At 48.0% G+C, this 26,858-nt stretch overlaps 1 protein-coding gene and 1 long non-coding RNA gene across 2 annotated transcripts; one reads left to right on the top strand and one right to left on the bottom strand.

Annotated features, from left to right (window-relative positions):
* The first annotated feature begins 1,462 nt into the window (after positions 1–1,462).
* LOC105477642 (ssu-2 homolog) lies at positions 1,463–26,602 on the top strand. Its single transcript, XM_011734204.2, has 12 exons — positions 1,463–1,965; positions 11,422–11,520; positions 11,906–11,987; positions 12,277–12,406; positions 14,024–14,084; positions 15,207–15,331; positions 16,411–16,473; positions 18,466–18,551; positions 19,909–20,001; positions 20,580–20,685; positions 22,556–22,663; positions 26,188–26,602. Exons 1-12 carry the CDS (start codon positions 1,803–1,805, stop codon positions 26,332–26,334), a joined length of 1,263 nt encoding a protein of 420 aa, XP_011732506.2. The 5' UTR covers positions 1,463–1,802; the 3' UTR covers positions 26,335–26,602.
* LOC105477641 (uncharacterized) lies at positions 10,343–14,623 on the bottom strand. The gene is made up of 3 exons (XR_984862.3): positions 14,528–14,623; positions 13,296–13,576; positions 10,343–10,515 (listed from the first exon to the last, which is right to left on the bottom strand). It is a non-coding gene; the product is annotated as an uncharacterized lncRNA (long non-coding RNA).
* Positions 26,603–26,858: the final 256 nt, after the last annotated feature.

Below are 26,858 nucleotides of genomic sequence, written 5' to 3'. Positions count from 1 at the left end.
ATTATTTGCCCCGAGTCACTCAAGCACACTGTTGCAGACAGCACTTCCGTACTGATGCCAAAGCAAGCTTAGAAAGGTCTAGCTGTTGATTTGTTCATCTTCCATGCATTTTAAGAGCTTTTTATTAACTTACTATTATGTGACCTAAGTAATGTTCAGAAAATGACTGTCATTCCTGCTGATCACCACTCCCTGGTTACGAAGACACAGCTCAGGGTTGTCTGCATTTTTACAGCCTCAGATTTCGGGTCCTTGTAGTGCTCAATTCTCTTTAACATTTTGTTCAATTTGACATTTAAAGAATTTTCTGTGGTTGTTCCTTTTAAATGCTGAGGAGGGTTTTAGGTAAGCATATATTGCTGCTTAAAAAGTACTCAACATATAATAGTGGTATATTGTTTCAGTTAAATTGCAAGTATTCTGTCATTAATTTATCTATCATTTATCATATTTTGGCTCAAATACATACACATATGCAAACACACGCATAAATAGACACAGAAATGGATGCTCACACACATGTTTAGGGTAAAATATACACACAGAGAAAGGCACACAAATGATAATCCTATTTACCATGGGGACAATTCGATAAGGGCTTAAAATCATTGCTTCATGTATAAAGGTATCAAAAGACCACATTTCTTCCTCAGGATCATGGTCTTCCTTGTGTATACACAGTAATGAAATTTATATGACTCTCAAGTATCAGAAATCCAGTGCTCCTACCAGCCATAAAAACCTATTTGTGAGGACTGAGTCACCTAAAGTGTTTGTGAAATTGTGAATAATGCTGAAGTTCACACTTGCATGCTATCGGCAATGGGCATTCAGTGACGAGGGTGAAGACAGTAGAGAGAACAAAGACACGCTTTTTATGGAGCAGCTGGGAGCCATCTCTGTGTTCAGTGTGGCCATCCCTGACAGGCCAAACTTTAGGACACTGACAAAATAGTCCTGATGCTTCCCTGGTGAAGGCAATCCCAGGTTGTCATTGAGGAATAGCATGGCACATCCCAGGTGCATTGCTGGGATGGGGAAGTCAAGGCATAGGGCAGTTTCATCGCCCTGGCCAGAGAACCCCAGGTTCAGTTTCAGAGGAGTGATTACCAAGAATGCAGTGGAATGAGTGGGACCCGTACAGCCTCAGGGACCAGCTCACAAGTTCTGTGTTTAGACTCATGCAGAGGAGGATGATCTTCCGAGGGCTGAGGTTGAAGGGGTGTCAAACTCCAATGGAAAAGGTTTAGGAAAAGACCTTTTACAAATCCAAAGATGTTTCACAGTGGGCAAGGCTGGTGTGGCGAACAGTAGTGGCCCACGTAGCCGGGTTGGGAACCAGCTCTGCCCATGAGGTGCCGTGTGGCTTTGCAGTGTGGCCTCACAATCCCAGCTTTGTTTCTTCCCCAGGGAGATGAGGCTGGTGCTGCTCAAGACCTCAGAGGCCCTGCCCAGCCTGAGTATCTGTATATAATATCCCCCTTGGGGAGGTACTCTCCTTGTGGTTATGACCTTTTTTTGCGTGCCCCCTACAATACTTAGGACTCTGCCTCCTACAGCTGGGCGATGTAGCTCAGTGGTCAGGCACTCTGACTGGAGAGTCAGACTGATGAGGGTGTGAATCTATCATCCTGCTCAGAAAAATGGGCATGATACCAGTGCCCCTCTCAAAGGCATGCAGTGAGGACATGAGTAACTAGTAGCATCCACAAGAGCTTGGACAGTAGAAGGCTCTTGTGGAAGAGGAGCTCCCAGAACCCGGTGGATTGGGTGCCGAGCAGCTGCTATGATGAATGGTATAGATGTTTCCTTTTGTTGTATTCAAACTGGTAACAATGGGCCTGCTGTTCTGGGAGGGGCCTGAGGGTGGTCCATCAGAGCACATCGGTCCAAGCACACTAGAAGGGCAGACATCTCTCTGGCAGGACGTCTGGACCATGGACAGGGATCTGAGTGAAGATGACAGTAAGTAGAGCCTCGAAGATGGCATGGAAGACTGTGTGGAGATATTTTAGCCTGCATTTGAGGAGGACCTAATCTGACCTCTAATATGTTGGAAGTTGTGTATCTATAGTTTTTTCTAATAAGCTCTGTAGCTAGCACTGTGTGAACTCTTCCATCTGCCCTAAATGCAGTCCTGGGTCTGCATCTGGGTTGCCGAGAGCACCCCTTTCTTCCTTCTTCTCATATGTAAAACCTACCTGTAGCTTGCAATCTCTTCTTCTGTTATGTGCCTTTGGACAATGGAGAAGGAAGGTGAAAGACGAAATTGAGAACTTTTCTCTCTATCACAGTGACACTGTGCAAACCTTATATTCTTTTTCCTTTTTTTTTCTCTAGTTGACAGTATCTCCTGCTCCCAGCCAAATGTAAGTGAGATTTTCAGGATTCTTATTTCAGTCACAATTGGATTCAGTTCTTAGATGAGGTTAACTCTACAGAAAGGTTGGGAAAAGTCTTCACTCATGATCTTTCTCTGGCAAACAGCTGGCTCGTTCATTATCGCTTATGAAACATAGCCCAGGTGACCCCATCCTGTCACTACCAGGACAGAAATACAATGGATTCTCAGGGCTATTTAAAACATGAAGAAGGAAGTGATATTTCAGGAAGAAACATGCTATGTTTTAAAAAAGGAATTTTTTGATTCTGAATTTGAAACAGACAGTGCAGTAGGGGTGGTGTTGGGGGGGGTGCGGGGGTTCAAGTCCTGACTCTACTCTGAATTGGCTGTGTGATCTTGGGCAAATCACTTAATCTCTCTGAGCTGCAATTTTCTCATCTATAAAACGAGATTGGTTTAGGAGGTCTCAATCTAATCTAATCTTTGCCCACGAGGGTGTGGGCAAAGTGTTTTCTGAACATGCTTTGTGGGGAACGTAGAGAGAGGTCTATAGCTTTTGTTTGAATCCAGAGAGACCCATGACACTAACATACTTTCATAGTCACCAGACTTGATGACATCAGAGCTGCTTTGCAGGCATAACACTCTTTCTTGTCTTTAATGTTGGTATCTTAAAGCTTGAAGTTTTAGACCTGAAGTAGAATATGAAATTAACCTATACTAAACTTAGAGAGCTCAATTTAAGTTTTGTTGGAATCTTTTTTCATATTGAAGTTGAAGACTGCCTGGAGATATTTTAGCATGTACTGGAGGAGGACTTAATCTGACCTCTAATATATTGGAAATTGTGTATCCATACTCTTATTCTAATAAGCTTCAAATAACATTCTAATGCAATCTTTTTTCTTCAAAACACTGTTTATTAGCAGTCTTTCCATTTATGATTAGAGTTTCTCATAGTAGCAATGGACTAGGTCAGATATGGACTCAAACCTATGCTCTGCCTCCTAGTTCTGGGTGACTTTGCTCAAGTCACTTAGCCTCTCTGAACTTCATTTCCCATAATTTTTTTAAAGGGATGGTGTCATCTTGCAGGATTGATCAAAGATTCATTGGCTACAAAGTGAGTGCCCAGAGTAGACATGGAGTCAATATTGACTCTAGGAAACGATTGGGTCCCCAGAACTTTAAAAGTAAACTGCTATTAATGGGAAATACTATCTCCTGTGAAGTTCCTGTTTTGACCTCATGCCTTTTGGTGAGCAAGGTGAGAGAAAGGTGAAGTCTTTGGCCCCATTACAAGTCTAGGAACCCTGAGTCTTTCATAGGGTCATGCTGAGTGCTGGTCTCAGATGTGATGGAACTCAGGTGAGCACTTGGGGTACACTGCAAGGTATGGGGGCACCCAGGGAAGCTTTTAGAAAAAGTTAAGTTAATGAAATCAGAAACTAGGTAGATTTTTTTTTACCCCCCAAGTGTCAGAAAGGGAGCCCGCTACAGGCCTTACGTAATTCAAATGTGCCTGTTTAGAGGAGAGGTGATTTTATCCAATCGAGTTAACTTTGCAGGCACTAAAGTGTTGTCCCCTCACTGTTCAGGTCTATAATGTGAGCGACTTCAGAGGGAGGAAACCTTCCTCCAGTGATATGTTTTGGGACCAAAGTGCATGGATAGAAACATTCTGGGATGTGGCACCCACGTGCAGGTCTCCTCAAAGAGGCCTTTGATCATCACCCTCAGGTGCTGACTGCCTGTGACAGCATCCCTGACTAGGGCAGCATATCCCACTTTGGCTGGCACACTTCCAGTGATGGGCTGGTCCAATTTTTATAGCCAAGACTGTCCAAAGTTCTTTCTTACAGTGATTTGCTATCTCTCTACCTGGAGCTTCTACTTTTTGGTCTTGATTCCAGGCCCCAAGTCTACTCAGAATGTCTGCTCCCTGTTTAAAATAAGAGCCCTGTAAGTCTTTTCTTTTCTAGCCTAACCAGATCCTGTTTCTTCAACAGTCCCAGATGTAATCACTCTTTTCTTTAAGTGTAGCATCTTAGTACAGAGCAGAAGAGAAAAGAACCCCTCCTTTATTCTATATACCATATCTCTTATGATGGAACTTATTTCTTTGATTGCAGACTGAAACCTCTTCTAGAAATGGTGAGCAAGAGCCTCTTCAAGTAAGATGGTCTATAAATGCAGCCCCTGGTAATTCTAGGAGGCAGCTTTTCTGGTCTAGGACTATAAGACGTGGGTTGTACCTTTTTACTCCTGGGCATGAGTCCCTGTGGACGGGGGCAGGGTTGAGTTCATGAGTGAGAGCCCTGGTCTGAGGTCACATTGCCATCACCACCCCTGACCCAGTGCTGAGGAGCTGGGACTCTCCCCTGGTACCCTGGCCAACTCTGCTCCCAGAAAGCTTGCTCATTAGAATGCCGCTGCCCTCCATGACTAGGGATGGCAAGCTTTCAGTACCAAGACTAGCTTTCAGTCTCTCCATGTATCTCGGTCAGAAAGGGTGCTGGACTTCTTGGCAAGGACCAAGCTGCCATTAGCAGTGGCGACTGACGCGAGATCTCAGTGTTTTTCACACGTGCCCTGGATGGGGCCACCAGAATGCAGCCTTCCTGGCTAGGTCAGCCCTGGCCTCTAGGGGCCCATCTGGTCTTTCCCACAGGCTGCACACTTCTGGAGGGGGATAGTGGTTCTGGTAGCCCCTAATGGGAAGATACAGCATCTACTTTGGGGAGGAGTAAGAAATAAAATGCTTTAATGAAATTGTTACAGCTTAGGCAGGATCCCCAGGGCTCTCCTGAATCAGTTTCCAGAGTCCCCTCTCATGCATTGTCTCATTTGCTCCTCTCAGTGACCCTACTCCCTTCAGCCCTACTTTTAGGGAAAGGAAATCAAGGCCCTAAAAAATTGAGTGATTTTTCCTCCCCAGAGACTGCATAGTGGGTTAGGTATTTTGTGCCATGCTCATTGCTGGGAAAATGAGGATGAATAAAACATTGATCTACCTTTGGGGTACTCCAAGTCTGGTGGGGGACACAGACCCCAGATGGACATTTTCAAAGGATTCTTAAAAAGTCATTTGGCAAAACAACAGTGGAGAAGTGAAATGGAGTGCTAAGGGACACAGGACAGGGAGCTGCACTCAGACACCTTTGGAGACGGTGAGGTCTAAGCTAAGTCAGGCTGGAGGGGGTGCCCAGGGATGCCATGGGCAGGACCAGCCCCAGCCAGGGTTGGGGAAATGGCACAGGGTGTGTGAGGGTGAGTACAAATGTCTGTATCATGAAGCCACAGGACACCTCTGGAAAGCCCAGCCCCTGTGTGGCCCTGTCTTGGCATCACAACACTTTCTAAGAAGCATTAATTTCACATTCCAAATAATTGAAAAATGTTGACAAATAACAATCTTAAATAATTGAAAACAAAAATTGCAATATTTGCTGCATTCTTGCTTGGCAACCCAGGCAGCCTTCACAACTTAAAGCGAAACTTCTCCCAACTCTTCACCCATTTCTCTTGATGTTGGTCTCACCACATGGTGAACATTTGTTCCTCCAAATATTTTTTCAATGGCTCTCAAACCAAGTACTCATGCTTCTCTCTCCAGCAGGCTTGCCTTTCTCCTTCCTTCTTTCTTTCTGCCCTCCTTGTCTCTCTCCTTCCTATTTTCTCTCTGTTCTTCTTCCCTACTGTTGCCTCCTTCCACAGTTAGCTGCCTTACTTTCTCTCACCCTGGTCTGCACCCGTAGGAGGCTTTTCCCTGGCATGAGGGCAGATGAGAATCCTTCCTTCCTCTCTTGGGGGTAAAGGCCATCTAAGGTAGGGATATTACCTGCCAAATTCAGGAGCTTGGATTTAGCTGTGGGTAATAGTGAGTCACTGCAGGGATTAGGTGAGGGAACGATGTGATCAGGTTTTCTGGTCTTGCTAGAAAGTCTTTTAACTAGTGTGGCCAATTATTTGTTCTTTATGGCAAAATAGAACTTCTTTCTTTTCTTTCTCTTATGATCACCTCTCTCTTTCTCAAGTTGTTTTTATTTGTGATAAAATATACATGACATAAAATTTACCATCTTAGCCATTTTTAAGTGCACATTTCAGTAGTACTGTTCATTCACATTGTTGTGCAGCCAGGACCAGCATCCTTCTCTGGAACTCCTTTCACCTTGTAAATCTGAAATTCTGTCTCTATTAAATAATTCCTTCTTCCCTTCTCCCCTGTCAACCGTTACTCTACTTTGTGTGTCTGAGTTTGACCACCTGAATCTTTTTGGCATCATCTCAAGTATAATTCAAATAATGAGGCATTTGTGTATATCAACAATATGCCCACTGTGGTAGGTTTGTTGTTCCCCTAACACTTACGTGTGCCTGTTGTATTCCCACTCTTTGTTTGAGTGCTGAATGCTATTCTTTTCTTATACGAGAGAGGGACCCCTGTCCAAAAGGGGCCCTCGCACCTGTCAAAGGAGACAATGTATGAAACAAACTCAAGTAAGATGGTGATGGGAAGCCCTTTGGGCACACTTCAGTGCTTTTAAGATGATTAATGTGGAATTAGGGGCAAAGGACATTGATTTCCTTTCTCATCTGAAGTCAAAGGACTGACATTTTTAAAAAGAGAAAGTTAAAGGGGTTACCCATTAATAATGCCTTTCTCCACAAGGAAAATTCCTTTCTATACAAAAGAAAAATATCTTGTGACTGGTGAGCTGAAACACTACCTTGGCGACCCTCTTTGCAAAGTCTTCTCAGCATTCAGTTGATGCTGTTTGCATGGAGCCAAAGGGGGTTCAGCTAAGTGAAGGGGTCACTGGGCTTGGAGACAGGATCTGAGCTCTAAGTGCAATTTCTATCTCTGCCATGCGTGTGTGAGCAAGTTGCCCCAAACCACATCTTTGAGCCTCATTTCATTCTCTGAAATAGGGAAAACTGGTTATCATGAAACACAAAGAAGATCATGCCTACATTGTCCCTTTGGAAGCCACGGGACACAATGTGTGTGTTAGGGCGGGGTGGCCCAGCTGGACAACTGCCTGAAACTCAGCTGCAACACCATGGGAACAGCAATGTGGCTGGTAGCCCCTTCTGAGTGTCCCATGCTGGGTGTCACACAATGCCCCGTGACGTCCACATTCCCTGCTGAGCCCGTCAAGATCTGTACAGGAAATGACACATCCTCCTTAGTTCAGTCTGGAGTCCTTTATTTTTGTACATAACAGAATGGCGAGATTAATTTAGCTCTGACGAACTGTAGCTGCCCTGAGAGGTCAGGGTGGCTCCTGGTTGAGGAATGGAGTCTGAGTTTCCCACCTCTCATTCTTCCCCTCTTCCTGCTCCTTTTGTTTGGTTTCCAGCAGGACGTTGCAGCTGCATGGTATTTCCCTGTCTTCTTGTCAAGAGAAATATTGATGCCCCAGCAGACCCAAGACTTCTGGGTGGGTGGGGGGCCATCCCCAGGGGACAGGGCTGTGACAGTCTTTCTATGCTTGATACTTTCACTGTTGTCTCCTGGTTTAAACGAGCACAAAGAAAGACGAAGACCCACCCTCCTCTGGTTCAAGGCGGTGACTGGATTTTGTTATAGGCCAGGCACAGGACGAAGTACTATGCACACATTGTCTCATTGCTTGGGTATTAATATCATCTGCTCTGTTTTGCAAGGAGGGAGTTGAATTCTACAGGGATATGTGGCTTACATGGTGTCACATCATGTGGAGAGCCTGGGCCCAAGGTGACATGTCAGAACCCATATATCTAACCATGCTGCCTCTGGGTTTCTGACTCCGGTCAAAATGTGGCAGGACCATTGGCTCAAAAAGATGTGTTTTCCTAATTGCAAAGGCACTCTACATCTATGAAACTTTTTTCTATTTACCTTCCTTGTAGATTTTCTGCCAGCAGGAGAAAACCTCAGCGATGCAGATAGTATTTCTTATTGTCAGAGGACGAGGATATCCTCAATTTGGGAGGTGGTAGAGACGGGGAGTTCATTCGTCCTAAGGGCATCCCCTCCTTCCTCCACTGCTACAGTCCAGCCCTGAACTTGATCTTTAATTCTCATAATGGAGCTGACAGAAACTACAGTGAACATGCATGGGCCTTTGCCCCAGAAAGGCTCAGGTTTCAGCCTCTACCTTTCTGATCCCCTCAAGCCCATTCCCAGGAGAATGTCTAAGCAGACACACAGGTGAGTGTCTAAGTCAGGGATGGGCTAAACATGACTCAGAGGGCCGAATCGGACCCACCACCTATTTTTACAAAGTTTTCTTGGAACGAAGCCACACTCACTTATTCAATTGTGTATTGACTATGGCTGCTTCACACTACAACAGCCAACTTGAGTAACTGAGACAGAGATTGTACAGCCTGCAAAGTCTAAAATATTTACCACGTGGCTCTTTATAGATAACTGTTGCTAACCCTTGGGTCCCTGGTGGCTAACATAGCTTCAAATGCTACTAAACTAATTAGAAGCAAAGCAATATTGAGAATCAAGTTATTAATATTAATTCCAGATGAACTGTCACACTGGAGATTTCAACGCACATTGGCAGGCATCAGTTTGAAGCTTTGGGATGATGTCACTTTGCATCCTAGCCACATCTATCTCAGATCTCTCCCCTGTTTCCTGGCAGAACCATTTGCTTACAAAGATGGGTTTTCCTGCTTAGAAAGGTACTCTCTACATCACGAACCTTCTTCTATCCACTTTCCTTTGTGGGTTTTCTGCAGGGAGAAAAAACCTTAGAGATGAAGATAATAGTTCTTATTCTCAGAGGTCAGGGGCATTCCTAATTTGGAAGGTGGCAAAAGGGAGTGTTCATTTGTCTTAATGACACTTCACTCCCTATATCATTCTCAGCCATGTTTTTCAAGATTTCCTCCTTCCTCAATTGCTGACAGCTACACTTCCAGATCAGCCTAGGTTGGTTTCATTTAAAACAAAACCTGCTATTGTCTGGTCTTTGTTTTTATTCAACTTGAAAGGACAGGGCATATTATTTTTACTTTTGTGAAGGGAGAGAGCTACAGGCTTTAAATAGGTTCCTCCCACCAAAAAAAAAAAAAAAAAAAAAAAAAGGCTCTAGGAGATGGGGCAGTTCAGCTGGAAGTCTGACCCGGGTTTGCTTCAGTGACTGAGACAGTGTCCCCTTCTATGACCATTTCACAGGCACCGTTTGAAGTCAACTCCTGTGACTGACTTGGCTGCTAGACAGAGCCAAGGGATTCTTGTCCCCCAGTGTGAGGGGTTATAGGAACAGTTTTAAGGGGTGGCCCAGTGGGCTGGAACTAGACCTCTTGGTCCAGAGGCCTCCGGGACCTCTGTCCTGCTCTAACTCCACAGCTGTGTGACCTAGGATTACTGGAGTAATCTCTCTGAGCCTCATGTGCCTCATGTCAAGTGGGGTCAGAAGTGCTGCCTTCCACACCCCCAGGTGGGAGTGTGGGATGAGGCAACAGGTGTGGGAAGGTGTTTCATGAAGCATCCAGTGCTTCAGGGGCCAGTTTCTATATTATGCTTTCCTCCTTGGTATCTCAGGGTCACACCTGTCTATGTATCTATGTCACACCTAATAGGCTAGGATGAGGTTTTGAAAACAGATATATAGTGAACGATTTTTTCGTAGTTTTGCCTCATGAAAAGTACAGATACTACTCAACCTACAGTGAGGTTATGTCCCAATAAACCCATCATAAATTGAAAATATCAGAAGAGTCAAGAAGGCATTTAATATACAAGGCAGTGGTGAAGTGGGAGCTGTGGTTCACTGCCACTGCCTGGCATCACAAGAGTGTATCATATTGTCTATTGCTAGCCTAGGAAAAGACCCAAATTCAAAATTTGATGTTTGGTTTAAAATGAATGCGTATGGCTTTTGCACCATCATAAAGAAGAAAAATCAATTAAGTCCAAACATCCTAAGTTGGGGACTGTCTGTACTTGGAAAGAACATGAACTTTGGAGTCAGACGAGTCTAGGTTTGAATCCAGCTCCACCCACCACTTGCTGGTTGTATGACCTTGGGCAAGTCACAACCTTTCTGAGCCTCAGTTTCCTCATTGGTAGAATGGGGGAAGGCATTAGTGTATCAGTTTGGGTCACCCATGAAACAGACACCAAGATGGCATTAGATGTGCAAGGGGTTTCTTGAAGATACCTGTGAAGAGAAAAGAGGAGGGAATATCTTCAGACTGTAATGCAAGTCTGACATCTATGAAGGGAGAGAGGGAAGGAAGGAGACTAAGCAGGAGGAGTCTCCGACTCCATGTGGCTCCAAGAAAGTCTTGGTCAGGTCTGCCTGGAATCTCAGAGCAAAGATTGTCCACTGGAGGAAGCTGCATAACAAATAACCCCACATCTCAGTGCCTTAAAACAACAACAATATTATTATATCTCATTATTTTCTGGGTCAGGAATTGGGGTAGGGCTCAGCCAGGAGATTCTTTTGCTCCACGTGGTGTTGATTAGGGTCATCCAGTGGCATTCAGCAGGTGGCTGATATGGCTTGGGGGGTCCAGGATGGCTTTGCTGGTTTGGCGGGGATGACTGGAAGGCTGAACTCAACTGTATCTCCTTCCATGTAGTCTTAGGGTCTCCTCATGGTCCCTCCAGCATAATAGCCTGACTTAAAGCTCAGGGTTCCAAGACAAATGTTCCATGAGGCAGAAGAAGCTGCCGTCTTTTAATGCTTCCACTGTATTCTCTTAGTTGAGGCAGTCACATATCTTCCTAGGTTCAATGGAAGGGAAGCATCAAAGAATACATAGCCATCTGTAATTCACCACAATGAATTACAGACTCATGAATGCAATAATGCATATTCACAGAGTAGGTACCCAGCAAATAGGAGCTGGCATTCTTGATGTTTCTCATCAGTATTATTACTGCTGCTACCACCACCTGCCCTGCAGATGTATTCTGTGTCCCAAGGATGCCAGAGTGAGTCTGGCTTAAACTGTGAGGCTTTTGATAATGCACCCACCCTCATTTTTCAGCTTCCTGTGAAACCCTGATCAGCCTTCCCCTCCCTGCCCAAGGCTCAGGCATGCTTGTCTTTCTGCAGGTGTGGTAGACCTCAGTTTTGAGGCTGAGAGTCCTCTGGCACCCCCCACAGAGCTCCTGGAGAGACTGCCCAGCTATGACTGGCTTCTTCAAGCAGGCAGTAAGTCCAAGGGGGCTTGGTTCTTTGGGTTTCTTCCTAGGGCTCATGCTGGTTGGGGGAATGTCTCTGGAAAAAGGTGGTGCTGAGATAGCTCCCCTTTCCCTTCGGGGACCCTGGGAAGCGCCTCATCATGGGTAAGTGGAAATAGGAAGCAACGGGGCATAGGCTTTCTGTCTATGAACAGTCCATGGCCATGACAGGTCCCTCTAAGACCTAGATGGTGCTGGTCTTGGAGTCCCCATTCTTTTTGCATTAGATGTATTAAATGCATCACTTTTTCTTTATCTGTTCTTTCTCACATTCAATCAGTCTTTCCTTCTTCCATCACATAAGTGTTTGTTCCTTTGGCCTGGGCTGTCCAGCCCCTGACTCTTCCCTTCTCCAGGAGGACAGACATTTTTCCCGCCTTTGGAGGCTTTGGGGAGGCCCCAGGAGCAAAGGTCCTGGTCCTCATTCCTGGAACACAGGTGAGTTTCAGATTGTGCTGTGTGACTGCGTGCATTTCCTATGTCACTCTTGCCGCACAGGAGCCTTCCTTGAGGATCTCAGCCTTGGCAGTGCATCAGGATCCCTGGAGGGGACCCTCTGCACCCCAGACCTACTGCACTAGATCCTCCAGGGATGGGGTTTGGGGATTTACATTTTACCACTACTGTGGCCTCAGTTTCTCACCTGCACATTGAGGAGTCTGGCTGGCCTGCATGAGCCCACAGGCCCTTCCCAGAAGTCCCTGCCTCTCTGTCTGGTCCCCTGCAGAGTCCCTGTGATGACAGAGGAGGTGGCCCGGGAAGCCCTCCTCAGCTTCGTGAACTCTAAATGCTGCTACAGCAGCACAGTGGCTGGAGACCTCGTCATCCGGGAGCTGAATCAGCAGACCCTCTGCAGGGTAAGAGGCCAGAGCTGGTAGGGGGCCTTGGCCAAGGGGCTGGTGGGCTGGGGACTTTGGGACAGTGGTGGGCTATTTGTGTGATGTAGCAGCCAGGGGAAAGGAGTCCTGGGGGCAGTGTGTGTGAGTGTGAATGGTGGTGATGTTGAATCCCATCTGCAACTTGACTTGTCTGTGGCTGTGAGTAATAATAAAAAGAACAAGTGTCAGGCCGGGTGCAGTGGCTCACACCTGTAATCCCAGCACTTTGGGAGGCTGAGGTAGGTGGGTCACCTGAGGTCAGGAGTTTGAGAACAGCCTGACTAACATGGTGAAAACTCATCTCTACTAAAAATACAAAAATTAGCTGGGCATGATGGTGCATGCCTGTAGTTCCAGGTACTTAGGAGGCTGAGGTAGGAGAATTGCTTGAAACAGGAAGGCGGAGGTTGCAGTGAGCTGAGATGGTGCCATTGCACTCCAGACTGGGCAACAAGAATGAAATTCCAACTCAAAAAAAAAAAAAGAAAAGAAAAAAGGACAGGTGTCAGCACACACCACTGACAAGCTTGAACATGCCAGGCATCATAGAGCGCATGCTACGCACACACCTTGTCAAATCCTCATGGCTGCCCTATACAGTAGCATCACTGTCACTGGTTTACAGATGAGAAATTGGAAATTTAAAGAGCCTAAGTGATTTTCCCAAGAAGATGCAGCTAGAAGTGACAGAGGTGAGATTCAAACTCAGATTTGGTAGCCTCAAAGCCTATGTCCTCGCTCCATACTTCTACAAGGGATGGGCTGAGAAACGTTCATCTACCCGCCACTAGACTTCAGCTCCCTCTGCCTCCCCCAAATCATGACTGTGCCGAGAAATTATTTATTCATTGCTGCAGGGAAGTCCTACCTCTGGCAGGCACTTCTGTCTCCTCTATTGACAGAGCAGACGGGCAGCTTTTACGTTCACATTTTCCAGTGTTGCTGATCCAGCCGTCCTCTGAGGAGCACATAATTGCGCAGAAATCAGATGAGCCTTGGAGGCAGTGGTTAGAGCAGGAATCTGGAAGAAGTGGCCATTGTGTGGCTGTGTGACCTCGAGGAAATCAGCTAATCTCTCTGAGCCCTCATTTACTCACATGTAAAAGGAGAGGGCAAAGGATGTCCAAGACCTCTTTCCATTCTGTCACTCTATGGATGAAGATCAAGAAGGAAGATTTTGATATCAGGCAGATAAATTCCTCCACAAGGGAAATCAGATTTTGATATCAGGCAGATAAATTCCTCCACAAGGGAAATCTCAAAGCCGTAGATTCCAGGGGCCTCCGTCTACCAAAGACAGCTACTACTTTGAAGCTTGTCTCATAGAATCTTTGTATAAATTCATGGGGAACTGAATTAGCTCCAGTTTGAGCCTGTCAGGGGAGATTTCCTGGGGTTGGCTGACTTCCCGGCAGACATCTGGGGGCACGTGGAATAGAAATCGCTGTTGTCAGCCAGTTCCAGCAGCCGAGGGTGTTGTGTGTGGATCTCTCAGTTTCCCCACTGAGCCCTGGCAGGGAAAGAGCTTCCTCTTTTTGCATAATGCTCTGCCTTCATAAGGGGCACGAATGTGAACATGCTTTTTTTTCCTTTTAGTATCGACTAGAGACCTTTAGTGAATCCAGGGTAAGCGAGTGGACATTTCAACCCTTTACTAGTAAGTGAATTGTCTGAAATTAGTTTAACTGGGGGCAAATAAGTCAGGGTGCTGGTGGAAAATATCAGGACTTGACTCAGGCACTCATCTTAAATAAGATGGTCTTCTGCTTGGAGCCTTGGCTTCCTTATTCTCTGCAAAATGAGAGGGTGGACTTTCATCTCAGAGACTTTCCAGTTCTGATCTTAGTAAATGCTTCCTGCCCAGGAGGCAGGAGGTCCTGAAAAAGCCAAATGTTTGCTTTTGCTGCAGTCTGGTGCTGCCACATGGGGCCAGGTTGTAAAGCATCATGTGTGTTTAAACATTCGCCTACCCCCTCATGCCACCCCTAATTCCTCCTAAGCCCCTAAGCCCCTGTGCTCCCCATTCCCCTTGCCATCTACCTTCTGCTGAGCCCCCACTGGAAGCCTAAGTTTCTCTATTTGGGAAGACCTATGTCCTACCTGTTTTCTCTACCAGTCCATTCTTCAAGACTCAGGTCAATTCTTCAAGACTCAGCTCATGTGTCACTTCTTTTAAGAAGCTTTTCAGGATTTCTCCTCCTGCTGCTCCCCTCCCAGCAGAATGGGCCAGTCCTCTGCGTTTTCAGAGCCCTTTGTGAAACTCTTGTCCAAAGCATGCATCATATCCTATCACATCTTATTGTGATGGTGCTGTCTGTCTCCATGAACAGGGCAAGAGGAAGAGGATGGGATGGTGAAGGGGACAGTGATGATAATGATGACAGTTCTTGTTTGTCAGCCCCTCAGGATGTGCCAGCCCTGGTGCTAAGAATTTTATATACATTCTTCCATTTAATTTTCACTACCATCTTGTATGGTAGGTGCCATGACGATCCCCATTTTAGAGATGAGAGAATGGAAGCTCAGAGAGGGTAAGAAACTTCTCTAAAGTCAAGCAGCTAGGACATAAAAGAGCCAGGAGTCAAACCCAGATCTGTCTCTCTCTAAATCTTGATTGCGTAATCACTGCCTCCAAGGGGGACTTTGACTACCCATCCCTGTAGCTCCGATCTAGACTCATGTCTGGTACCAAGTGAAGGCTCCGTGCTGTTTGCTGGATAAATGAAAGTTTATCCCTGCCGCCCTTTGTCATTCTTACAATGACCCCTTTCTGCATCAGACCACTCTGTGGATGGGCCGCAAAGAGGCGCCTCCCCCAGGCTCTGGGACATCAAGGTTCAGGTTCCCCCGATGTTTCAGGAAGACATCAGGAAGTTCCAGGTCCCTCACTCATCACTGGTCAAGGTAACACGATTACTGGAGTACTTGCCCTTCTCCCTGAGAGGCTTTCCAGGCACTGCATGTTTCCTCAAACTCATCCTTTGAAGGGAAACCCAAAATTCAGGCTGGGGCTTCATTTCTTGGTTATAAATAAACATGTATAAAACATAATGTAATAAAACCTGGTGTATGGAATGTAGTCCCAAATAAAATTCCAAGCAAATCTGGGAGTGTTCAGGCAGCAAACAGATCATCCGATTTACGAATTGTCACCAGCTTTAGTGAGCAGTGATATTCCTGGATCGGTTGAGTGTGGTTTTCATTTTTTTAAAAATGTATTTTAGCTTAAACAGCTGGAGTGCTGAATGAAATTTATATGAAACAAAAACTTAAAACTCTGCTGGGATTTTCCATGAGAGTCAGTTAGGAAACAGAATCTGACTTCCATCCTGCTTTATGGACCTATAATCATGGCGTGAAGGGAGAGAAGCCTAGTGGATTACAAAAACATGAATGAGATAGCTCATATTGTGTTCTCTTCCGATTGCTGCCTGTTTTACACTTTCGGACTGGATTTAAGGGTGCAATTTTGCTCTATGAGTTTTTATAGAGTTCTAAGACAAAGAGGATTTTGAGAGGTCAAGAAAGTGTTCTAATCCTTTCTCAAGGGTGGCAAGGCTATTTTAAATTAGTGATTAAATACTATTAGCTAGCTCTTTGCCTTTCACAAAAATCCTGTCCATTTTTCAGTGACTTCTGTTCCCAAAGACCACATTAGCTACCTTATGGGCAAATACCATCAGCCTTTGTGGTTCAGCCCGGTAGGAAACTGTAGAGTGTGAATTAGGATGTGGGGCTCCCAGAACACATCTCCGCTTGTTGGCATCCAGACTGGGCTGGGGCTCAGAGGAAATGGTGACATGATCTCTTGATGCAGTCAAGTCTTCTGGAATTGTAGTCAAATGGGAACGGCCATTTCTTTCCTGCGCCATCTTCTTATACTGGTCCTGAGCCGCTGCACCTCCGGTTTAGATGGTGATGTCATGGGTGTGGGAGAAGTGGCCCTTGGGAAACTAGATCCCAAGAGAGCATTGCACTTTCAGGAATGCCACAAATGCCACGGGCGTGGGCGGTACAAGTGCAGCGGCTGCCATGGGGCGGGCACGGTGAGTCATCTGTGAACCATTGGTGAGTCAGTGAGGGTGTGGTGGTGGGGGATCCTGGGGACAGAGGGCTGGGCTGGTGGCCTGGGGCTCCCTGCAGCAACTGTGTCATCTCAGGCAAATCTTCCTCCCTTTCTGGGCCTCCATTTTCCCATCTATAAAACGAAAAAGTGGGATTGGGTGGTCTCTAATGACACTTTCACTTTGACAGTTCGATTTTAATTTTTCTCTTCTTTTCTTATCCATCTACCAACATACAATGAATACCTGCTTGGCTCTGGCCTCTAGGTCCTGTAAGAGGACCAAGGCCTGGGGTTCTTCCTCTCAGGGAGTCCCTGTTAGTCAGGGAAACCAACAAGCAACTCCACTTGTCGAACAGGGTGGTGGGTGCTGAGCAGGTGAAGTTTGGAAGGCTTGGAGAGACAAAGTAAACAGGACACTTGAGTTAGTTTCCTTTGGCTGCTATAAGCCATGACCACCAATGGGAGGCTTAAAACAACAGACACGGCTGGGCACCGTGGCTCATGCCTGCAATCCCAGCACTTTGGGAGGCCAAGGCCGGCAGATCACGAGGTCAGGAGATCGAGACCTTCCTGGCTAACACGGTGAAACCCCATCTCTACTAAAAAAGTATATATTAAAAACTAGCTGGGTGTGGTGGCGGACACTTGTAGTCCCAGCTACTTGGGAGGCTGAGGCAGGAGAATGGCGTGAACCCAGGAGGCGGCGCTTGCAGTGAGCCAAGATTGTGCCACTGCACTCCAGCCTGGGTGACAGAGCAAGACTGTCTCAAAAACAAACAAACAAACAAACAAAATAAACAAACAAACAAAAAAACCAGACACTTATTATCTCAAAGTTCTGGAAGCCAGAAGTCCAAAATCAAGGTTTGGGCTGGGCTGGTTCTTCAGGAGGCACTGAGAGGGAAGCCATCCCCTTCCTCTCCCCTGGCTTCTGGCAGCTGCGGGCTGTCATTGGTGTTCCTTGGCTTGTGACTGTGCCACTTCATTCCCCACCTCCCTTGTCACCCAGCCTTCTCCCTGCATGGCTTTTTGTCTTCACATGGGCTTCTAATAAGAACACATCATCGGATTTAGGTCCTACCTGGTCATACGACCTCATCTTAACTAAATGCATTTGCGAAGGCTGTCTCTAAATGAGGTCCCACTCTGGGATTCCAGTAAACTTGAACTTGGAAGGGCCACAATTTAACCCAGCACAGGCCCCTCAGTGGCATTAGTCATGGCATTACTTGTCTTTTCAGAAACCTTCAGGCCTATTAACCAAACTCCTCATGTTACATGCTGTCCTGATTTGAGCCTCACCCTTTGGCCATGCTCTGACACTGCCTACCCTGAACTGTCTTCTCCACCAGACCTTTCACCCCTCGCCTACTGGGTTTGCATCCTCTGCTCACTCCCGCACTGCCTGTGGGTCCCAGTAATGGCCTTCGCCTGGCCTTTCTCTCTCCTCCCGAGTCCTCACTTCTGCCACCTGCCTCAAGTGGCTTTCCCAGGCTCCCTCCCTGTTGTCTTCTCTGTCCCTTCCTCCCCTCCCACCTCCCTCAGGCTTTCCCTGGAATGTATCTGGAGCCCACATGAGCCAACTGTGGGAGCACAGCCTAGGCCTTTTCTGGGGCCATTTCTCAAAAGGAGCCTCCTGTCTCTAGTGCCAGGCCCCTGACCAGTGCCTCTGTCCCAGCTTCCTCCCAACACTTAGTCGGGGTCCAGTCTTGGAGCTTGTGGGGATCAGAGAAGAGGCAGGAGAGGCTGATGTCTCAGAAGAAACAGGGATCTTAGGGAGTGGAGTCTTTGAAAGCTGCAACTGGAAGGATCCAAAGATACCTCATGTCTACCCTGTACCATTTTGCAGATGAAGGGGCTGAGGCCCAGGGGGAGGAAGGTCACCAGGCTGGGATTTGATCCAGGTCTTGGGATGCCCTTGGCCCTGCTTCCTGGGAGGCCGGCGGGGGCTGAGGCAGTGGTGTGTCCGCAGGTGCGGTGTCCGTCCTGCTGCGGAGCCAAGCGCAAAGCCAAGCAGTCCCGGAGGTGTCAGCTCTGCGCGGGGTCCGGCAGGCGGAGGTAGGAGCGTCTCCCAGCACCACGGTGCTCGTGCTTTCTGGCTTTCTGGCTTTTCATTGCCTGCCCATCTGAAAGGCAAACAGGCACCCGTCTGTCTCGTCACTGCTGTGTCCCCAGAGCTTTGCACATAGTAGGTGCTCTGTGGTTATTTGAAGAGTAGGTGAGCTTTTCTCAAGGCCTGGCATTTCTGGACAAGGCTGGAACTTGTCACGCAATATATGTGTGGAAAGGATGAGAAGAAAGAGGCACTGCAGGGAGGAAAGACAGGGACGGGGTTACCAGGCAAGGAGACCTCTCCCGCCAATGGGTGGGGAAGTGAATATCAAAAACCACCCGAAAGGCCAGATTTTTAACTCTCTGAGGATCAGGTCCTGGGCAAGCCCCTATTTATAACTCATTTTGTGGTCTGAATGGAGGAGGAGTCAAGGAAATTTGGTTGATTGACTAAACAATCAACAAACCTTCATCACTGCTCACAGCTTTGCAAACACTGGGCCATTGCATTTTGTAAATCCTATCCTTTAATGTATTTATAAATTTTTAAGGGAAACAGGAAACCATGAGGAGTGAAAATACTCAAGGTTGGGTTGATTAATGATACTTTTGCCTCACCAAAGCCCAGGCCATCCTTCTGACAAGCCGGTTGGAGAAGCTTTGGTGCACCTTCCACTGTGGTTGGTAGAGACGGTCTTTGGGAAAAAGATGCTTATTTTTCTTTCATTTGCGAGTGAAAGGAATCCAATTCAAATTGGCTTTGGCAAAAAGTAAATTTACAGGCCTAGGTAAGAGTGAAGACCGGGGTATATTTCAGGGATGGCTTCAGGCTCAGCTGGATCCAGGTGCTTAAACAACACCACCAGGAATCTATCTCCACCTCTCACTTTGCTTTCCTTTGTGTGGGCTTCATTCTCAGGCAGGGTGTTCCTTGTAGTGGCAGAGGAGACCACCAGTAGCTCCAAGCTTACTAATCCCAGGAGAAAAGATGTCCCTTCCCCGATAGTCCTGACAAACATCCTGGGGCAGATCTCATTGCACTCGCCTGGGTCATGTGCTCATCTTTGTATCAGCCACTGAGACCAGGGACATGGAATAAGATGATTGGCCAGTCCCTGGTCCCAAGCTGGTCACAGAAGGGGTTGGGTAGGCCCTAGAGCCATGTGAGCTGGGTGGGGGAAGGGTGGTCCCCACAGGGATATTGGGGTACTGCCAGCAGAAGGAGGACTAGGCGGTGGGCAGGTACAGACAATGCAAGCCCACCACAGTTTACCTTCAGGAGGAAGGAGGTGCGGGTGGGAGCCTCTGGAAGCCACCAGGACCTGCAGCTGATCTGGGGGTACCGACTCTGTGCCCTTCTCAGATGCAGCACCTGCTCAGGGAGAGGGAACAAGACCTGCGCCACCTGCAAGGGGGAGAAGAAGCTGTTGCACTTCATCCAGCTGGTCATCATGTGGTATGTGGCAGTGTCTCAATGCTGTGGCACGCGGGGGTGGCTGAGGGACTGAACCCTGGACTGGTTTCTGCAGAGAAACTGCTTGGTTGGGGCTTTCACAGTGCAAGAACCTGCCAGGACTTAGAAGGGGGAGAATTTCCTGGAAAGAGGAAGTGTGGGGTTGTGGGATGCCGACTGGCTTTAGAACAGACAGACCTGAGTTCAAATTCTACCATCACCACTTTCTAGTGCGGCAGCCACTCGACAACTGAGCCCTTCCTGTAGGAAGAGAGCCGTAGCATCCTGCTATGTCCCTAAGTCAGCCAGGGCTTCCACGCATTAAGGTTTCTCCTGTGTCAGGCACCTTGCTAAGTGCTTTGCAGGCAAAGATGAAATGAGGTAATGGAGCTGAACTGTCACTATCCTTACTAGCTTCATTTTACAGACGAGGAGACTGAGGCTCAGAGAGGCTACAGAACTCTTGCAAGGTCCCTCCAGTAGCAATTCAAGCCCTCAACCCCAGGTCTGTCTGATTGCAAAGGCCGTGCTCTTAACCTGCCACACTGTGTGCTTTCATTCCTCATCCTCCTTCCCTCCAGGAAGAACAGCCTGTTTGAGTTTGTGTCTGAACATCGGCTCAACTGCCCCAGGGAGCTCCTTGCTAAAGCCAAAGGAGAAAACCTCTTTAAGGATGAAAACTCGGTGGTAAGAGGGCCTTGTGGATGGGAACAAAGGAAGCTGGGTTCCTCCTCCGCTCTCGTGGGCCTGGAGCTGCTGGCTGTGTGTGCAGGCTGCATTCCCTGGAAGGACAGGTTGGGTGAGAGCAGAGTTCCCCAGACATGGATGAGGCTATGGGGAGCCTGGGGGCTGTCAGTTTTCTTTTGACTCTTACATACTTAATCCTCTGTCCTTCCCACCTCCCCTCCCCCCACCATCTGCCATTCTTCATTCCTCCTACCCTCTTTCTCTCTTTCCCTCCCTCCTCCCTTCTTTCCCACTCTTTTCCTTCCTCCCTCATCCCCTGCTTCCTTCCACAAACCTTGAGACCCTTCTCCTCTATCAGGCACTATTCTAGGCCCTGGGTAGACCACGGCAAATAAAACAACGACCCTGCCCTCATGGAGCTTACAGTCTGGTGAGGGGACTATGATGGACACTTTTATAGCAATGTCAGATGGTGAAGGGGCACTGAGAAACACTCAGGCAGGGTAAGGGGCAGGGAGGGGTGGCAGTGTCGTTCCAGCTGGAGGTGGGAAAGGCCTCTCAGTGGAAGTGACCTTGGGCACAGACCTGGACGCAGGGCAGTTGGGGAGTGGACCTTGTGGTGTGGGAGCGAGGGGACAGTGGGGCAGAGGCCTTGAGGAATGGCAGAGGGCAGTGAGCAGGGCAGAGCTAGGAGCTCAGAAGCGAGAGGTGCCTTCAGCCAGAGGAGGGGGTCCTGTGGGCCAGGGGTTGGTACACCCAGCCCACTGCCTGCTTTTGCCAATAAAGCTTTATTAGAACACAGTCCCACCCATTTGTGGACAGGTTGTCTATGGCCGCTTTCCTGATGGTGAGGCAGAGCTGGGTAATGACAGACTACAGGGTCTGAAAGCCTGAAATATTTACTATTTGGTTCTTAGCAGAAAAGGTTTTCTCACTCTTGCTGTTGGCCTTGGCAGCGAGATTGGCTTCAATGGGACTTCGGAGTGGGGTCCTCAGACCATACGGAGGGATGTCAGCCCCTTTCTTTGTTCCAGTAATTTGGCTTTTTAAAGGCTCACCTCAGGCGTCCCCCCACCAGAAGCCCTGTACCCCGCTCTTCCATTTGAGTTGGAGGCCTCCCCCTGTGCTCAGCTCAGACTGGGGCCCATCCCTAGGCGTCAATGGCTGCTGGCAGCTCTGTGAGCTGCCCCTGCCTGGTGCTGAGCTCTGACTGCTGTCTCACCCTCAGCGTCCACAGCAGCACTGGGCCCAGGTGGACACTTAGAAGGAGGGTGGAGGGAGGGGCCATGGTTCCACAATGAGGGGCAGAACAGGGAGCCCCAAGGGAGGGCTATGCTTGCCCTTAATATGTGGAAGGCTTTCAAGCCTGGCAGAAGGGGATGTGGGGGCTTTGGGCACCGAGGAGATGCCCCAGTGCCTGGACTTTCTGTAGGTTGAGTGCAAGCACCTGGGCTTATTTGTGGTTCATTTTGTATCCACAGCTCACAGAGAGTGCCTGACCCTTAGTGGGCCGTTTGAATGTTTAAATGAGAAATGAATCTGAGTTCCTTTTCTGCTACACATGTACAGACCCCACGAGTCCACACTGATGGGGACCACACCTGCTGTGGTCACTGCCTTGCCCCACACCTAGCACGATGCCCGGCACACAGGAGGCACACAGCTGGGGGATCGAGTGGGCTGCAGGTGATAGGGTTCTCTCTCTGACTGCAGGCCCCTGTTTTCCTGTTTTTGAAATTCCTGAGACCACCATATGGGGCCTTCTCTCGGCCCTCTTCTGTGGCTCTGGCTCTGGCTCTGCTCAGCCCCATTGACTTCCAAAGCTCCAGGTGCGGCAGCCAGGTGGTCCGCATCTCGCTCTCTCCCCCAGGTGTACCCCATCGTGGACTTCCCCCTGCGGGACATCTCGCTGGCCTCCCAGAGGGGCATTGCAGAGCACAGCGCTGCCTTGGCCTCCCGTGCCCGTGTCCTGCAGCAGGTGAGCCGGGGGTGAGGGGCCATCTGGCTCTGACGTCTCTTCCTGGGCTGCTGAGCCCTCTTTCCTGAGAATGTCAGAGCAGAAGGATGAGGATGTGGAAGTGAGGGAGGTCCCGGGGGAGGAGCCCGGGAAGGGCTAGGGCCTGACCTAAGGCCCCAGGGCATAGAGCAGGGCATGCAAGACACAGAGGCGGGAAAGACCCTGGGCCAGGGGAGAAGTTTGCATTTTTATTCCCGGAAGCGATGGCAGGGTTTCAAGCACGAATGTGGTGTCATGAGATTTTGATTCTGACTCCCTGGTGTTCAGATAGGGGAAGGAAAAGCTTGAGATTGAAGGTCACAGGTCTGGCTTGCCTCTGAGGCCCTGGCACTTCCCAAACCCCAGCCCTGTCTTCTCCCAGCCTCTGGGGTTTTGGCTGCTGTATCCTGACAGCCACAAGGTGGCAGTGGTGGCTGCTACATCCCCAGGAGCAGCCCTGAGCGGCCCCTTCTGCTGTTGCTGCAGCCTGCCAGGGCGCCCTAAGGTGGGAGTTTGGCCTGGTAACATGCTTTTGCTGGAGCTGCATGAAGTGGGACTCAGCAGCCAGGACGGGAGCCTTGCAGACTGGGCTGAGATCCTGCATTTCCTGAATCCCAGCATGATCCTGGGCCAGCCACTTCTCCCCTCCTTCAAAGCCACTCTTCACCTGCGAAAAAAGACACTAAAGCACATCAGAGGGTTTTGCAGCAAAACCCTCTTAATGTGTTTGGCACCTTGTGCTCAAAATGTCCCTTTGCAACGAGCATTTCCCCTTCTCTCTCTCTCTGCACATCTCCCTGATTTGTAGGAGAGAGAAGATGCATTTTATCTAAATGAATACGGACCATCTTGGAGCTGGAAGGGGACTGAGAAATCAAGCAATTCAGACACTTACATGCCTACCAGGGCCAGGCAGTAAGGAGGTGGTGACAGAGCCTCATTCAAAGGGGCCGGTCAATGCTCAGCTTTCTGTAGGCACAAGACCCAGTGTTTTCAGACTGTTTGAAGTCCAGATTTTTAGATGAAACCTTCTAGTTTTTCAATATTTTGATAGCTGGGGAAACTGAGGCCCAAGGAGGGGAAGTTACCTGTCCCAAGTCACACAGTATGTTGGTGGTAGGTCCAGGACTAGAACTCGGGTCTCCTGAGGCCCTGCCCCTGCCAATACAAGCCATTGTAAACAAATCCTGGAGCCAGGAAGGGCAAACCAGGGGGCAAATACACAGTTTTCTTTAAAAAGGAGTATAATGGGAGTGGTGGTCACTTTTCTGAATCTTTTTTCTGATTTTGCCTTTGGTCCTAGAGCTGTAGACAAAGATTCATGCTAATATTTTACTCAAGATGGAGAAGTTAGAGCAGAAATCCAACCATGAGGGCATAGGTGGCTAAATTACATCTCCTGGCCTTGGCCGTGACTCTGAGACCTGGAATCTGCTTATTGTGGGGGCTGAGCTGCACAAACAGAAAAACAGCCAATTACATCATGACCACTTGATGGCAATTGATGTCTTGAGCAAATTGTGGCCTCAAACATGGAGACTTTTTGAGCCAGAAGCAGATGGAGGCAGGGGGGTCGTGGAGGTTGTTGGTGGGGGGGTAGTGGTATTGCCATGCTCACCATTGGATCTTAATAGAAAATTCTGGGAACAAGAGTAGTCCTGACTTCAGTGTCCAGGCCTTCCGAGCACTGACATTGACTCCCATCTCCTTGTGCCCTTTAGTTCCTATTTGGGGTCCTTTGCACTGAAATTTCAAGAGGCATCTCCCACCTTTTATTTCCAAAATTGTCATTTGGATTCCACTTTCTGGCATATGAAGAAAACTCAATCACCGGGGTCTTATTTGGTTGTCTCAACAACTCTGTGAAATGAGAGTTTTTATTCCCATTTCACAGATGAGGAAGCTGAGGCCTAGAGAACTGGAGCACAAAATCACACGGAAAGCTGTGTGGAAATTTCGTGCCCTGATTCTGATTCCCCTCTTCCTTCTGCAATGTCGTGCTGCCCTTGGCCTCTCTTATGACAGAACGGGGGCCTACCTCTCAAAATACACCCCCACTGCCCAGATCTCCAGGGATGGCCAGGGCAGTTTTTCTAAAATGGAGAGAGAAGTTGAAGCAGCCAGATGGCTTCAGCCTCAGGCCGCCACCAGGCCTGGTTTGCCTCTTCCCTAGGGTCTTCAAGCCATCAACTACAGCAAGAGGACTTGGAGCTCTTTTCCCAACAGGAAGAATTCCCTGCAAGTAAAGAGGGCCTGACCCCAGGCCAATCATGCCACCTCTCCCTGGGTTTGGGTCCCCAAATCTGAGTCTGGGACAGGAGAGCAGCTTGGGCAGAAGAACTTAGGGCTTTTTGCACAGAGCTTGGCCCACAGTAAGTCCACAAGAAAGCTTGGCTTAAATGATTAGAAGCAACATTCCTACCTCAACTATGTAGTGTAGTTGCCAATAACAAAAGAGCACCAGAAGCCAGTGCAGAGGGGAGCCTAATATTTGCTCCCAACATTAGGCTGCTGTTTCCATTTAGGGCCTCATCATTGCAAAAAGTTATTGAGTAACTGCTCAGAGAAGGGGCCAGAGAATGAGCGACTTAGCACCACCCTGTGGGAGGGAATGAGGTCTCCATCCTGAAAATAGCCTGGCACAGCCCACTAAACTTTCAAATGTCTTCAGGGTCAATGTTTTATCTTAAAATTTGATTGAAATGTTATAAACCACTTCCTAATACCTCTGTGGTTGTTTTAATATACACATGTTTAAACTGACTTTTTCCTCCACTGTCCCCCAGCACTCCATCTAAAAATTAATGTTTCTGGAAGTTGTCCTACTTGGCTGGTGACTTTCCATACACCCTGGAACTCCCCTGGGGATGCCTGTCCCCACTTGGTGAAACCTAGAATCAAATGGTAGCTAAAGATGAGAAGTTAGTTTTGGCCAGAGCTTAGGGCGCGTGAAGGAGCACAGTAGGAGATACATCTAGAAAGGCAGATTGAAGGCATATTGTAACAGATTGTAGAATGCTGTGTTAGTCTGTTCTCATGCTGCTAATAAAGACATACCTGAGACTGGGTAATCTGTACAGGAAAGAGGTTTAGTGGACTCACAGTTCCACATGGCTGGGGAGCCCTCACAATCATGGTGGGAGGTGGAGGAAGGGCACAGGCACATCTTACATGGCAGCAGGCAAGGCAAGAAGAGACCATGTGCAGGAGAACTGCCTTTTATAAAACCATCAGATCTCATGAGACTTATTAACTATCATGAGAATGGTATGGGAAAAACCCACCCCCATGATTCAGTTACCTCCCATTGGGTCTTCCCATGACACATGAGGATTATTATAACTCAAGGTGAGATTTGGGTGGGGACACAGAGCCAAACCATATCAAATGCCAACTCCAGAGCAGGATCTTCATACCACAGACAGTAGGGAGCTACTGAAAGTTCTTGAGCAGGTGAGTGACTTGAACAGAACACTGACATTTTCCTTGGCTATTTGTTTCCTTAGCGCCAGACCATTGAGTTGATCCCCCTCACAGAAGTTCACTACTGGTACCAAGGAAAGACTTATGTCTACTACATCTATGGCACTGACCACCAGGTGTATGCGGTGGACTATCCTGAGCGGTATTGCTGTGGCTGTACCATCGTGTGACGTAGCACAGCTGTCCCCAGAGCCTGCCATTCATGTTTGCCAAGGAGGATGACGGATGCTCTCTGAGTGTGTTCACTGTTGGCTGCATTGGACAATCACATACAAACCCTGGCATGTCCTTCCAGAAACACCAGCTTATCATCCATCAAGCTCCAACTCCTTATGCAGCTCCTGTGGTGGAATCCATCACTCATATGCTTAATCTACAAGAATTGAGCTACACACATTCCTGTAGAACAAATGAGAGAAATAATTTAAATGGCAGGGTCTTTGCCTCTGGTCTCCAAGTTAATGCCCTGATGAGGCGTGTGAGTTGATTTTGCTTTTCCCCTTGTCGGTCTTGGTTCTGGTGTGCTTCTTCTAGTGGGAGCCCCTTGACGATCTGAGTGTTACTGAAATGTTTAAGGATACACACAAATTATCTGGTCCTAATGCACAATACATAGTACACTTAGTCTTAAAGTGCAATATGTTACTGACCATTCTGTGGATCAGGAATTCAGACACAGCCACAGTGGGGATGA

This window comes from Macaca nemestrina, chromosome 2 (assembly GCF_043159975.1).
Source record: "Macaca nemestrina isolate mMacNem1 chromosome 2, mMacNem.hap1, whole genome shotgun sequence".
NCBI classification, from domain to species: Eukaryota; Metazoa; Chordata; class Mammalia; order Primates; family Cercopithecidae; genus Macaca; species Macaca nemestrina.
Note: the sequence above shows the minus strand (reverse complement) of the source record. Positions and strands in the feature narration are given on the sequence as shown.